Here is a 15534-nt window from a genome sequence, read left to right as displayed (position 1 = left end):
TAGTCTGATTATGGCGAAGGTTGAAAAAGAGAACTGTATTCTTGCATTAATTCATAACTGAAAAATGACTAGCTGCATGTGGGTCAAGGTTTTTGCGCATGCTCTCATGGGGCCAGCGAGCGAATTCAGCGCTAGCCTTTGCTGCAGGTTCACTTTTGCCTGGTGTGAGAATGAGCACTAATAAAGTTTTCTTTTGCCTCCTTTCAATCTGTGTGACAAATCTCCCATCCCTTCTTCCTGGTTCCCTCTCTTGTTTCAATTAAACTAATTAAGGCTTGTTACCTGAAAGCGATTGAGACTCAGCCAAACTTCGCTGTTGCCTGGAGCAACCTTGGATGTGTGTTCAATGCCCAAGGAGAGATTTGGCTGGCTATTCACCACTTTGAAAAGGCAAGTGATCAACACTTTCAACACCACACTTACATATTCCCTCTAAACAAAAATGAGATGTTGTAACTTCGGTTTTGATCACGTAAACAGAATAAGTGTTTATTTAATAGCATGTTTTGATCACCTGAGTATTTGATTTTTGCTATCTAGCTTTCTATGGAAATCTGTGCTTTCTGTCGCAATATCCAGCTGTCTGAGTGTTTAGATTTCCTGAACTTCCAGAAGACCATCTTGGATACATGTTGTTGCCTGTCTAAATACGTCCTCGAGTCAAGCTTTAAGTTGCTTAATTAAAAATGAAAAACAGATCAGTATTATTTTTGACCTACCTTCACTTCACTTTCACTTTCTTAATTTGGGATTCATTTTGATAGGCTACCTGTCTGCTGTGACTGTATATCTTGTGTAAGGCTGACCATCCCTCGGATACTTTCTCTCATTGGGGAATTATCTGGTCTCTGTTCAGCTGTCAAGTTATTGTGGTGAGCTCCTTGAATTACACCGTGCTATTCATTTGGTCCTGTATCTTGGAGGAATTTTTTTTGTTTGTTTTTACGAGGTTACAGGCCATGAATTTCAGAATTTGGAAACGTGAGTAAATGCACAACATTTTCTGTGCAATGGTGGTGTAATTGCTGGTATATGATTCCTGTCTTTGTATCAACAGTAAATTGACAGTTATTCTTGCGCCAGTCCTCTAATGTCAGTAAGTTTTTTTTTTTAAAGAATTGCTTTCTTGTTCCAGAGTAGCAAGTTTGACATTTTAACATTGAAAGTTTCTGATGTAAAATCTGGTATTGCTAGAACTGGTTGCCAGCTCTCCTCAATTTCATTTGGTATCTCGATATTTTGAAAACGATTCATAAGCGTTCTAAAATTTAAGAAAAAAGGACTTTTTTCAGTAAGGAATTATTAAAGTTGTGGTGGTTACAGCCCAGGATATCAGTTGGTGAAAGTGATACTAAAGTTGACTTTTTATTTGACTTCTATTTTGTAATAGAATGGAACTTTACAGTCAAATGCCTTGCAAACTTAATTGCATCCCACAGTGCTACCAAGTGTCCCTGGATATGTACTGAAATTGTTGACCCTGCATAGTCCAGCTTGCTAAAAGTCTGAGGGCTGGGGCCAAGATTGGAGAGCTGTCTCACAGACTGACAATGTTTGCAGGGTATGATTCCATGAATACACTAGTGCCCCAAGTACCCCAGTTACTGTCCCTTGGTAGGTACTGTCCCACCAGCCAGATGGGCCCAGCACAGGTCAGTACGCAGTTGGGAGAGGGTTGCTCGAACCTTGTGATCACCACCCCCAGTTCTCAGCTGATGAATGAGTACTCCTCCATGTTGAACACCACTTGGAGGAAGCAGTGAGGGTGGAAGAGTGTAGAATATGTTCTGGGTGTGGGATGTCCAGTATTTATCACTGAGTGGCTTGGCAGCACTATTACTGACTGAGGTGGTTGAATCCTGAAGCGCACAACGCTAGACTGGGTCTGAGATAGGTGGCGAGGGAACCAACAAGCGGGAAAACATACTTGGTCTGCTAGCTACAGAGGCATCTGTCCACGACAGTGTTGTTGCAGTGACCACCACTGATACCTTGTGGTGACAAAGACCTATCTTCATACTGAAGGTATACTGCATTGTGTGTTGTATGGCATTTCTAGGTTGCTAAGTGGACTAGATTTTATCCATATTTTAGGAACTCCAAGCCCACAGCATCTTCTTGGAGGCCATCAGCAGTAGAAGAATTTTACTTCAACAGAATCTACAACCACAAGGTCCAGAGTACACTTCACTGCCAGTACTGTCAAGGGTGCAATGGAGCATGCTTGGAGCAGCACCAGCCATGCCTAAAGTTGAGGAGTTGACTTGGCAGAGCTGCAGAATCAGACATCCTGTGTGCCTGTCAGCATAAGCAGCAAATTATGGAGCATAAGTGATATCCATCGGATTAGTTCCAAGTACGGCAGTCCCGCCACATCTAGTAGTCAATGGTGATAGTCAGTTAACACCTTACTGCTGGAGGAAGCTCCACAAATATCCCCATACTCAATGATGTGGAGTCCAGCATATCCGTGCAAAAGGTAAGGCTGAAGCATTTCAGCAATCAATAGTATTGATGATTGATGCTCCAGAACCGACTGCATTCCTAGCCAAGCTGTTCTAGCACGGCTGTGACACTTCCATTTATCCAACAATGTACTAAATTGTCCAGTTGTGTCTCGTAGACTATAAAAGCAGGACAAATCTAACGCTTCCTGTTACCAATCCATCGGTCTATTCTTGATCATTGATAAAGTAATGGAGCGGACCTTCAATTACCCTACCAAGCAAGACTTGCTTAGCAATAACCTGACCGACTATCCGTTTGGGTTCTGCCAAGATCTTGCTGTTCTTGACCTTCATTACAGACTTTGTTCAAACTTTGACAAACGATCTGAGCTGCACAACCAAGGAGAATGACTGCCCTTGATATTAAGACCTCATTTGATCTGGTATGGCATCAAGTTGCCCCTGCAAAACTGGAGTGAATAGGAATAGAGCGGAAAGCTCTCTTCCATTTGGAGTTGCACCCAGCTCAAAGGAAGGTGGATGAGATTGTTACAGGGTAGTTATTGCAGCTCCATCCCTGCGTGAGTTCCTCAGGTCCTAGGCCCATTGTCTTCAGCTGCTTCATCAATGACCTTCGCTCCATCATATGGTCAGAATTGGGGATGTTCATTGATTTATAATCAATGTTCAGTACCATTCCTGATTCAGATACTGAAGCAGTCGATGTCCAAATGCAGAAAGAGCTGGACAAAATATCAAAGCTTGGGCTGAGGATTGGCAAGTAAAATTCATGCTACATAAGTATCAGGCAACAACCATCCCCACAAGGGAATCTAACCTTTCTCATTAAATGAGATTACCATCATTGAATGCCTCCTGGGGCGTACCATTGACCCAAAGATATTGAACTAGTGACCGATATTGTGCCTGGAAAAGCAGATCAGAAGCTAGGAATTCTGCAATGAGTAACTTACCATCTGACTCCCAATGCTTAGCCACTATCTGCAGGCATAATTCAGGAGTGTGATGGAATACTTCCCATTAGGGGCAGCACGGTGGCTCAGTGTTAGCACTGCTGCCTCACAGCGCCAGGGACCTGGGTTCGATTCCACCCTGGGGCAACTGTCTGTGTGAAGTTTGCACGTTCTAACTGTGTCTGCGTGGGTTTGCTCCGGTTTCCTCCCACAGTCCAAAGATGTGCAGGCTAAATGGATTGGCTATGCTAAATTGCCCATAGTGTTAAGAGGTGTATAGATTAGGTGAGGGATGGGTCTGGGAAGGATGCTGTGAAGGTCGGTGTGGACTTGTTGGGCCAAAGGGCCTGTTTCCACACTGTAGGGATTCTATGAATCAACCATCCCAACTGATCACTTGCCTAGATGACTGCAGCTCCAATAGCACTTGAAGCTCGTGGGTTTTTTTTAGCATGCAGGCCTAAAGAACCAGTTTGATTAGCACCATATCCACTCCCTTCACCACCAATAATCAGCAGTTTTGTACCATCTACAAGATCCACTGCTCAATTACACCCATGACAGCGTCGTCTTCAAAATCCATGATTAAGTTCAGTACATCTGGTAATGTGTGAATAAGCAGCAGTAACACTGTGTGAAGCTGGAGGAACACAGCAGGCCAGGTGCCATCAGAGGAGCAGGAAAGTTGACATTTCGGGTCAGGACCCTTCTTCAGAAATGGGGGAGGGGAAGGGAGCTCAGAAATAACTAGTGTGGAGGGGTGGAGCTGGGGAAGATGGGTGGGATGGTGATAGGTGAGTACAGGTACTACAGTGGTAGGGATTGGTCAGTTAGGTGGGAGAGAAGGTGGACAGGTTGTGTCAAGTCAAGGAGGCGTTGGTCATGGGATGAGGCCGTGGGTGGGGAGATTTTGAAACTGGTAAAATCCACGTTTAGGCCATTGGGCTGTAGGCTCCCAAGGTGGAATATGAGGCGCTGCTGCTCCAGTTTGCGGGTGGTATCATTTGTAACACTGGAGGAGGCCCAGGTTATCGTAGAAAAAGAACTTTGTTTTACCTAATGAAGGATATGATCAGTATGTTTTATTAAATACCAAATGGTTTAAATTTAGCATTGTGAACTTTGAAATAAATGTAGTTGCGGTTTGTCCTGAAACGTGAGGGTGGAGTGCGGGAAACTGATCTTTTATCCTTGGAAACTGACAAAGTTAATAATAAATGTAGTGTTAGCATGTGATGGGGAGTTTTAAGTTCGCCTGCTAGTTTCCTTACCTGATTTGTGGCTATGGAGAATGCATTGGTATTAATTTGTCATCTGATAGCTGACTATTTAAGCTTCAGTTGTCCTGCATTCAGCAGATGGCAAATGGGACCATTTATTGCTACCATATGTTGCCTACTCAACCTGAAGTCAAGGTTCACATCTTTTTTGATACATCCCTATTTGACTCCATTCCCTATCTCTGCAATATCTTTCCCTAAAACCTTCCGGCCACTCGTGGGTTTCTGCGTTGCGCATAGTTGGTGGCAGAGACTTTGGGCATCTCACTGCTTTTTTTTTTTGTAATTATTTCTCATGCCTCCTGTGTCTGACTCCTTTTCAATAAAAAATCTCTTCAGTTTTTTTTAACTGTTCTAATCTCCTCGTTTCCAGATCAGTGTCTGTGTTCTTTGTGCATGCCTGTGAATGACATTTTTAATATTAAAAAGTTTTTTTTTTTGAAAATGCTTCCTTTGCTCTTCCCTTCCCCATTGTTACTAACACTGAAATTGATTGTAAATTCTATGTTTTTACCTAAACAAAGTAACACCATATAGAGATAGTAGGAACTGCAGATGCTGGAGAATCTGAGATTACAAGGTGTAGAGCTGGATGAACACAGCAGGCCAAGCAGCATCAGAGGAGCAGGAAGGCTGACGTTTCGGGCCTAGACCTTTCTTCAGAAATGGTATAGATCAGGGAATGTGAGGTTCAACATAATTCTAAAGTGATGCTTATAATTATAATGAAGTATAATTACCATTAAAAGTGGCATCCATTGCAACAGTCCAGCTCAGATGCAATTGGTGTTATCACAAAGGATGTTGACTATAGTATCGGGTAACCAAGTAGGGTTTGGTGTGTCTTGTCTGAATGGAAGGTAATTACATGAACCATGTCTTTATTTGAGTTGTTTGAAGTAACTTTGCTGTTATGCCCAATAGATATTACGGATGAGTTAGTTTATTAATTACTATGAAATTACTGAGATTTTCATGATCTAATTTCTGTTGTAAAACTCCAGCATCAAAGCCTGTGGTTAAACTCTAGAGGCGGGATTGTTTACACAAACTTTTTACATAAGCTGAAATTCCATTATTGAACAATGTATTGTCAGTCTTGTAAAGTTGCTGATGTCCTGTCTTAATCCACTGTATATTTGAATTCTTCAGTTTTTCATAAATTAGTCTTGGCTTTATAAGATATTCAAATACTTTTTGAGATAAGTTGGAGAGCAACAACTTTATCCATTGAATTTTATGATGGTTTATAATTGAATTTTAGGCTGTTACCTTGGATCCTAATTTCTTGGATGCTTACATCAACTTGGGAAATGTGCTGAAGGAGGCTCGCATTTTTGACAGGTGAGCAAAGAAGTGTTAAGAATTTAAATCTTCTAACCTAACGTTTGTGATAGCCTACCAATATAAATTGATAAGTGAATATTTGCTTAAAGTAAAATAAAGGTTACCATGGTCCTCGAGGGCTGCTATCTCATTAGAGACGGTTGACTGGTGAGTTTAATCTGAGGGCCATCATGCCTTGGTTGAGATTTGAAAGGTGTTACCTTTTTTGGTAACCTCAGCCAGTGCGCAGGAATTGAAACAGCACTACTGGCATGACTCTGCATTGTAATCCTGCCAACTGAGCTAACCAAAGTCCCTACAAAGCTTACTTTGTGATTATTGAGCTTTGAGTGTTGTTAAAGTTGTGTACCCTGTTTTCCATCCTTTTGTCCATTGAAGAGTACATTATTAGCATTGCCTCAATGTTGAATGCCATCAAGGATTTGCATTTTTGGATCATTGGAATCTCATCTGGGGTAGAGGTGACCTGTATAAGGAAGATGGGTTGCACCTGAATTGGAAGTGGGCCAAAATCCTGATGGGTAAATTAGATCGTGCTACTCAGGAGGTTTTAAATTAGTGTGGGTGATGGAGGCAAAGAGATTGTGACAAAAGAGATAAATCGGAGGCTGGTACATTTGAGAAAAGGAGCAAATCAAGTAGTCAAGGCAGGCAGGAGAAGGCAAAGAATGAGGTAAGACTGCTAAATGAAACTGCATTTATTTCATACAAGAGTCCTAACAGATAAGGCAGATAAACTCAGGGCAAGGTTGGGACTGGGATATCCTAGCTATGTCGAACATGGCTCAAGGAAAGACTGGACTGATGCTTAATGTATAGATGCTATAGGAAGGATAGATAGGGGGACAAGTGAGGAGGGGGGAGTGTAGTTTTTGGTTAGGGCTAACATTACGGCTGTACTTAGGGAGAATGTTCCTGGGAGTACATTCAGTGAAATTATTTGGGTGGAATTGAGAAATAAGGGATGATCAATGTGTCTGATTAGGTCTTCATAGAAGAAGCAGCCCTTCACCTATTGAGTATGCCATTCGGTGCGATTGTGGCTGATCTGACAATACTCAGCTCTACTTTGCTATCTTTTCTCCATAACATTTGATTTCCTTATTGTTTAAACGTCTGTCTCTTTTGCTTTGAATATATGCCATCTAGTCCTAGACTTTCCTACAAGAGAAACAACCTATGTGCATCTACCCTGTGAAGTTCCCTAAGAATCTGAGTGTCACAATAAGGTTACTTCTTGTCCTTCTAAATTCTGAGTGTACAACCCCAACCTCCTCGACCTCTCCTCACTAGGAAGCAGCTTTGTGAACCTTCTCTGAATTGCCTCCAACGCTAGTATATCTCCCCTTCGATAAGGGGGCCAGAAGTGTTCACAATATTGGGTTTGTGGTCTGACTAGTGTCTTAACAAGTTTTAGCAACACTTCTTTTTTTTTTTTGCTTAGACAATTCTCTTGGAAGTAAATGCCACCATTCCATTTGCCTTCCCTATTACCTGCTGAACTTGGATGCTAGCATTTTGGTATTCGTGCATGAGGGCTCCCAAATCCCTTTTTGTTCCATAGCTTTTGCAGACTTTCTCCATTTAAATAATATTCGCATTTTCTATTCTTGCCAAAGTGCATAATCTCACATTTACTCACATTAAATTCCATTTGCCACAATTTTGCACAGTCACTTAATCTGTCTCTATCCTCTGTATAATCCGCACCACTTGCCTTTGCACCTATTTTTGCCATCTGTGAACTTGTCTATAGTGCATTCACTTTTCTCATCCAAGTCATTACAATATTGTAGATAATCATGGCCACCAGTCTGATCCCTGTGGCACTCCAATAGTTACAGGTTGCCATCCTCAAAATACCATCCTCTTTGCCATAACTTTATCTTCTAGTAGTTAACCAATTATCTGTCCATGCTGACATACTCCCTCTAATACCATGAGCTCATATTAAGTAGCCTTTGTGGTACCATTTTATTAAATTCTTTTTGAAAATCACCAAGGCTTAGTAAAACGACAGCAAGATATCTGTACTTCTGCATAGAATTACTGTTGAATTGAATGCCAACAAAAAAGTTAGCTTTTTTTGCTGCTTGCTGTATTTGCATATTAGTGTTTAGTGACTTGTCTAAGGACACCTAGATCCCTTGGACATTACACTTACCAACTAATCAAGAAATAGTCTGGTATTGACTTTTCTACAAAAGTAAGCAACTTCATGCTTTTATTAAATTCCATCTGCCTTGTTGGAGTCCATTCATTTAGCTTATCTAGGCCCTCTTGAAGCTTTCTTGCTTTCTCACAGCTTATGTTCGCACTTACTTTGGTGTCATCAGCAAATTTGGAAACGCTGACTCTTTGTCCCCACGTTCAGATCAATTGTATAGATTGTGTGAGCAGGTGTGGACCTAGCAATGATCCTTGCAGTATCTCACTAGTAACAGCCTTTCCATCCTGAGAATGATCTGTTTATTCCTGCTCTGTGCTTTGGTTTGTTAACCAGTTTTGTGCCCAAACTGGTATTCCTCCTAATCCCATTTGCTCTGATTCTATTTACGAATCTGTTTCGGACCTTATGAAAATCCAAATATGTCACATCCACTGGCTGGTTGTCTGTGTAACAAGTCGTATCCTCAGGAAAAAAAAACACTCAACTTTGAAAGTTGATTTTATTATTGTCACGTACCTAAAGTACAGTGAAAAGTTTTGTTTTGCATGCAGTACATGTGGATCAAACTGACAGAGATTGTAGGGTGATTGAACAGAGCAAGGAATCAAGTTACAGCTGCAAAGAATGTGATCTAAGGTAGTGATAGTTTGATTTGGTTTTTTTTTTGGTTATCTTGGAGAGTGATAACAGCTGCAGTGAGTGCATGGGAATTCACCAGAAGGAAACAGATTGCAGCTGTGTCATCCTGAGAAAGAAGCATTAGGTTGGAGATGGTAGAGAATTTTCACTGGAGCTTAGTGTTTTATTAGGATATTGCTGCGATAGAAGTAATATTGTGCATTTGAATCCTTTTATTTTAACTTGATCACGGGTGCCACGTTTATTGCACATTTCTAATTGACTCATGGGCATTTAAGAGCCAACCGCATTACTGAGACTAGAGTGTAAAGGTGAAGCAGACATGGTGCCAGAGGACATGTCAGGGGGCTGCTGTCTCATTAGAGACAGGTGACTGGTTGTTGTTTAATGTGAGGTTCAGTACGCTTCAGCCAAGGGGTAAGGTCAGGACCTTCATGGTGACCTCAGCTGACACAAGAATTGAACCTATGCTATTAGCATCGTTTTACGTTGCAAACTGGCCATCCAATCAACTGAGCTGACACCCTTTACATGTAGGCCAGACCAGGCAAGGATGGCAGATTTTCTGTCCTAAAGTTATTGAACCAGAAGGGTGTTTTGCAGCAACTGACACGGCAACCATTAGGTTAGATGAAATTTATGAAATTCAAGTTTTGCCATCTGATATGGTGGGGTTCAAACCCATGTCCCGAAGCATTAACCTGGGGTTCTGGATTACTAGCCCACCAACATTGACAATCTGTCACCACCTTTTGCTTTGTGGTTTGTTCTGAAGTCTTTTAAGCCTTCTCCTCTAGTATTATTGTTTAATTAACATTTGGTTCTTTGTTAGGCCGTTAAATCTTGAGCATGCACACACAATTGCTCCTTTCCGAGTTAAACATAGTTGGGCTCATGATTGGCAAGCCTCCTAAAGTTTTATGATCCACTTGGAGTATTTGAGCATTGTCTGCAGTCTTAAACTCAAATGTCTTCACATCTTATCTGGTTCATTAGTTAAGATTGTGAAGAGTAATGATGCCAACTCCCAATTTGTAACGGATGATACTTGTGAACAGTATCCAAATAAATCTACATCCACGTATAACTACTTTTCAACCAATGTCTGGTTCTCATCCAACTGATCAAGAGTATAAATGCAAGAAAGTTACCATAATCTTGTATAAAACACTGATTTGGCCTTGACTAAAGTTTTGTGTCCTGTTTTGGGCACCACACATTAGCAAGGATGTGAAGACTATAGAGTTGATTATAGAAAAGTTTCTTGAATTGTTCCGGGAATTAAGAACATCAGTTACATAGATTCAAGCAGTCTACTTCTGTAAATGGAAAAGAAATAGTAGCAAGGTGAATAGGCAGAAGTATCATGATTGTAAGGGGATTGAGCAGTGTACACAGAGAGAAACTATTCCTGTTTGTGAATGGATTGAGAGGAGGATATGAAAGTATTTTTTTTAAGATAATTATGAAAGAAGTTATGGTTACATGATGAAGCAATTGGATGCTTCTCTAAAGAGGAACAATGTGCTCTGCTATAGGGAAGGATAGGTGTGTGGCACCAGGTAAATTGCTCTTGCTGTGAACCAGTATGGACACTGAAGACCAAGTGGCAGCCTCTTATATTGTAACCATTCTTGAGTTTTCTAAATCGCATCTAATGCTGGAGGGTTAATTCTGTAGAGAAAACAGTAAAATGGAGGTAAGTAAGATCTTGGTATTGAATGGGTCAGATATACAAAAGGTTAAGTTTTTAATACATGATTCATTGTTCATTATTTTTATAGAATGTGATTGTTATCAGAGAAACTGTATGTGCCCTCCACACCCCTGTGGTCAATGTTATTAGAACATTTTCATTATAAACCATATTGTCTCTTTTTATATTCTTTCTATTGCTTATGTCATGTGTTTGTATTTCCCAAGGGCTGTGGCAGCATATCTGCGAGCATTAAGTCTAAGTCCTAATCATGCAGTTGTTCATGGAAACCTGGCTTGTGTTTATTATGAACAAGGATTGATTGATCTGGCTATAGACACATACAGAAGAGCCATTGAACTGCAGCCTCACTTTCCAGATGCCTACTGCAACCTGGCTAATGCACTGAAGGAGAAAGGAAATGTAAGAACTTGAAACTGATAATGTTGCGGGCTGTGTATTGTATGCAAACAAATTCAACAATTCTGAATTTGTCATTTAAGAAGTGGACAGCATCCTTTTTGGACAAGAATGACTCCTGTCACTTGGGTATAGAAAGATATGAATGAGGCTGGGGAGAAACAATAGAATAAAGAGTGAGAAAAGGGGCATGTTATATTTGTTTAGAAAAGTAAATTTTATGACGGCTGAGGGATGAATGACAACATAGAGAAGCATTGGGAAATAATTGTTTCAGTCCATAAACCATTTTCTATTTCATATGGTGGAAAGGGTTGTCTTGTGTTAGTAAAAGTTAGTTGCTGATTTGTGCATCCTTTCCCTGATAGGTTGCTGAAGCAGAGGAATGCTACAATACGGCACTACGACTCTGTCCCACGCATGCCGACTCTCTCAACAACTTAGCTAATATCAAAAGGGAGCAAGGGAACATTGAAGAGGCTGTACGACTGTATCGGAAAGCTCTTGAGGTGAGATGGTGGGGGAAGAACCTTGGTAATTGCTGGATGTGTAACTGATTAACAACTATATTTCTGATTTTGCTTTTCCCACTCAGTTTTAACTCACTTGCCATGAAATTTGGAAACCCTAACGTTGTAAGCGATTACTACCAGTAACTTCAGAATTTTGATTACTTCATGTAAATGAAAGGAAAATTGACTGCCTTTTTAAAAAAAAAAAAAATTGGTAGCTGGGAACATGGTGTAGTACTGCTCAAAAAGTTGCTAGCATGATACAGGTTTAAAGAAATCTAATCAAAGGCTGTGCTCACCTAACCTAAAGGTTTAGATAATGACTGTAATTTTGTAATGATGGAGATGAGCCACTTTTATGGTATATCAGTGTAGGAAATGTTTCATCTGTGAAGTCTGTGTGTGAATGGGCATTCGACAGTTAGTGATATCATAACTGAACTTGACAGCCATCATTTAAAATCCATTTATGAGCCCTTCTGAGCTGGAATAACTTGCTTTGCATTGGAGAAGTGGGACCAATTTTGGCGATACATGTAGCGTTCTGCTTGAGAATCGAAATCCACAGAAACTGGATTACACTCCTGGAATTTTCCTTGTCTGATGTGACCAACCACATGCCATCTATTGATCGGTTGAGGAAAATGTTTTTTCCATGGAATCTCTCAAGGGATCTCACATTTTTCCTTTATGGATTATAAACTGGAATGGAAGTTAGACACTTGCTAATTGCATGTGTTTGTAATTCATAGAATGTTGACCAGTATTAGAATGAAATAATCATGAGGCTTTTTTTGGTGTTGTAGGTGTTTCCAGAATTTGCAGCTGCCCATTCAAACTTGGCCAGTGTGTTGCAGCAGCAGGGAAAATTGCAGGACGCATTAATGCATTATAAGGAGGCTATTCGGTAACTGCCAACTTGCATGCTATACGTAGCAATGTATTCAACATTTCTCCTGTTCCTGTTCAAGTGATATGGTAGAAATTGAGAATTTGACTTTTGTGGTTTGTCATGATTCTTCATTTTTATAAATGGTGTAATCTTGTGTTGCAGAGAGTTACAATGCATTGCAGAGCATTTATCCAAAATGTGTAGTATCTGGTAATTTAAGAAAAAGGATAGAGGTGCAAAGCAATGCAGTGATACACATGACAGTTCTCTGTAAAATAAATTAGCTGAGCAGGCAATAGTTGTCTTAACTGTTTGAGTGTGTAAATCATTAGGATGTCTGTTTTTAGGATTGAATCTGAAAATAATAGCTTTTATTTAGCATCTTTTTAGCATGATGAAATGTTTCAGGATATCTTGCAGGAGCATAATTAAGTGAATTATGACAACAAGCAATAACATGACTTATTAGATTAGATGACCAAAAGCTTTGAAGTTCAATGACCATTGAACTGCAGGTGAACAAGTCTGAGGAAAGAATTCTAGAACCTGGGGACTTGGCAATTGATGGAATGTCCATCAAGGTAGTGCAGTTATAATGGGAATGCTCTAGAGAAGAGAATAAAAATATTTAGTGGAGCTGGAAAAGACGACTGAAGGAGGGACAAGACCATGGAAGGATTTGAAAACACGTGAGAATTTTAACGTTTGAACATTTTCACAGCCAGTCATTATAGGTAGTAAACTCAAAGGTGATAGGGATGGAAATTGCTGCAAGTTAGACATGGGCAGCAGTAGTTTGAGTGACCTTTTAAGATTAGGAAGTAGAGAGTGTGGGAGACCAGTGAAGAGTTTGCTGGACCGATCCAGTATAGAGAGAACAGGGACTGCATAATGGTTTCATCAGCAAATGAACTGAGACAGAGGCCAATTGAGGTGATGTTAGGGAAATGGGGGTGGGGGGGGAGGTGGGGAGCTGGAATCCTTGTGATGGCATCAATAGCATTTGAAAGTTCATTTCTGAATCAAATGCATCAAAGTTGTGATCAAACTATTAGCGACTGGAGTTTAGAGTGGGGACCTAAAAACAATAGTGCCTTCCCTATTTTTAAGAGAATTTTACTCCGGTGTGTGCCAGCAACTTGAATATAAATCTGGTGACTGCAATTTATTATTCAGTGAAGAATTTTTCGTCTCTGAATTTTGGTTTCTCACTGTTTTGCTTTGGGTAATGTGGAATATCTATAGGCCAGGAATTAACTATGGAAATGAATTTGGTTTTAAAAAAAAGCTTTTTTTCAGAAAAATATGTATTTCATCTCCAACTTCCAGCAGTACGAATGCTAGCACTGTTGTGCTGGTTTATTCACCAATATGACCAAGATGCTTTCCTTTACTCGTTCATGAAACGGGGGTGGTGCTGGCTAGGCCAGCATTTATTGCCCGGAGGGAAGTTAAATGTCAACTGTGTTGCTTTGTGCCTGGAGTCCAGGTAAGGATGGCAGTTTCCTTCCTTAAAGGGCATCACTGAGCTAGCAAGTTTCATGATCCTCATCAGGCTGTTAACTCCTAGATTTTTATTGAATTTAAATTCCACCATCTGCCGTGGCGCAATTCGAACCCAGTCCTTGGCAGGACCTGGGATCAACAGGCTAGTGATTAATACCATTACGCCATCGTCTTTTTTTTTCTTTGTAGAAGCAGCTTTGCCAGGAAGTCAAGTATTTGACACATTTCAAGTTTATGTTGGAAGTGTGGAGTACATGTCACGGAAGTTATAGTTTTGTCTTTCTTTAATTTTGTTTTATTTCGGGTTTCCCTGTGTCCTTTTCCATAGTTGCTTTGGGCTGACTTGTAGGATGATGACTGTTGACATTTTATTGATTTACAGATATTACTTTTATTTTGACAGAATTAGTCCAACCTTTGCCGATGCCTACTCAAACATGGGAAACACACTCAAAGAAATGCAAGATGTGCAGGGTGCCTTGCAGTGCTATACAAGAGCAATTCAGATCAATCCTGCTTTTGCTGATGCTCACAGCAACTTAGCATCGATCCATAAGGTAAGACTTCACAATGTTTGGTAATTTATAGTGATCTAATGTGCACATTAGGAAATAATTTGTACCATTTAGAAGCAAATCATGTGGATTTTTAAGTGTGCAGGTCATGACAAGTATTTAAGTAGACATAGTTTCCTAAGACTGGTTTGATTATTTGAAGGTGGAAGTTGTAATGTTCTCCTACCATTAAAACATGTCTTATTTCTCTCTCTGTAGGATTCTGGAAATATTCCAGAAGCCATTGCTTCCTACAGAACTGCCCTGAAGCTAAAGCCTGACTTCCCAGATGCTTACTGTAATCTGGCACACTGTTTGCAGGTAACAAGATACCTCATGAATTGGGTGCACTTATTCCAGTGAAACACACCTTTTGGTCTTTCACCCACTGATTTTAAGGATATTTAGAAATTCACACAAGTGAATGGTATAAACATTGCTAACAGTGAACAGCATGTCTTTCAGTTATGTTTGCCCTTGGAATTAACTTAACGTTCCTAATTATAACTTGTAAGGCTGAATGGTATGCTCAGTTATCTCATACTGTGCAAAATAACAGCATTTACAGCACAGAGGCAGACCATTTGGGCTAATAGGGCCGGCACGGTGGCTCAGGGCTAGCACTGCTGCCTCACAGTACCAGGGACCCGGGTTCAATTCCGTCCTCGGGCGACTGTCTGTGTGGAGTTTGCACATTCTCCCCATGTCTGCGTGGGTTTCCTCCAGTGGCTCCGGTTTCTGCCCACAGTCCAAAGATGTGCAGGCTAGGTGGATCGGTCATGGAAAATTGCCCGTAGCGTTCAGAGATGTGTAGATTAGGGGGTTATTGGGGATGGGTCTGGGTGAGATGTTCTGAGGGTCGGTGTGGACTTGTTGGGCTGAATGGCCTGTTTCCACACTGTAGGGATTCTATGATATTATTTTCCATTTGACCCCTGTTATCTAGTTCCTACTTTAAAACAAGTTAGACAACTCTGACCAGAATGTTAGGAATGTATTTGCCCAGGTGTCCCATTATACAGAAGCAGCCAAATCACTATGAAGGCAGCTGGCACCGAGGCAAAACAGTTCCACTTCTGTTAGGAAAGCAGTTACAA

The 15534-nt window shown here is 40.6% G+C and overlaps 1 protein-coding gene across 2 annotated transcripts in view; it reads left to right on the top strand.

The window, feature by feature from the left end:
* LOC109935524 (UDP-N-acetylglucosamine--peptide N-acetylglucosaminyltransferase 110 kDa subunit) overlaps positions 1-15534 on the top strand; it is an 83323-nt gene that overhangs the window by 26041 nt on the left and 41748 nt on the right. For both annotated transcript variants that reach the window (XM_048605497.1, XM_020534164.2), the window contains exons 5-11: positions 274-390; positions 5966-6045; positions 10781-10976; positions 11342-11482; positions 12292-12392; positions 14287-14440; positions 14657-14758. In XM_048605497.1, the coding sequence (XP_048461454.1) occupies positions 274-390; positions 5966-6045; positions 10781-10976; positions 11342-11482; positions 12292-12392; positions 14287-14440; positions 14657-14758 (891 nt within the window). The remainder of the gene's footprint in view (positions 1-273; positions 391-5965; positions 6046-10780; positions 10977-11341; positions 11483-12291; positions 12393-14286; positions 14441-14656; positions 14759-15534) is intronic.

This window comes from Rhincodon typus, chromosome 14 (genome assembly GCF_021869965.1).
Source record: "Rhincodon typus isolate 14 chromosome 14, sRhiTyp1.1, whole genome shotgun sequence".
Lineage (NCBI taxonomy): Eukaryota > Metazoa > Chordata > Chondrichthyes > Orectolobiformes > Rhincodontidae > Rhincodon > Rhincodon typus.
This window is presented reverse-complemented; position numbering and strand designations above follow the sequence as displayed.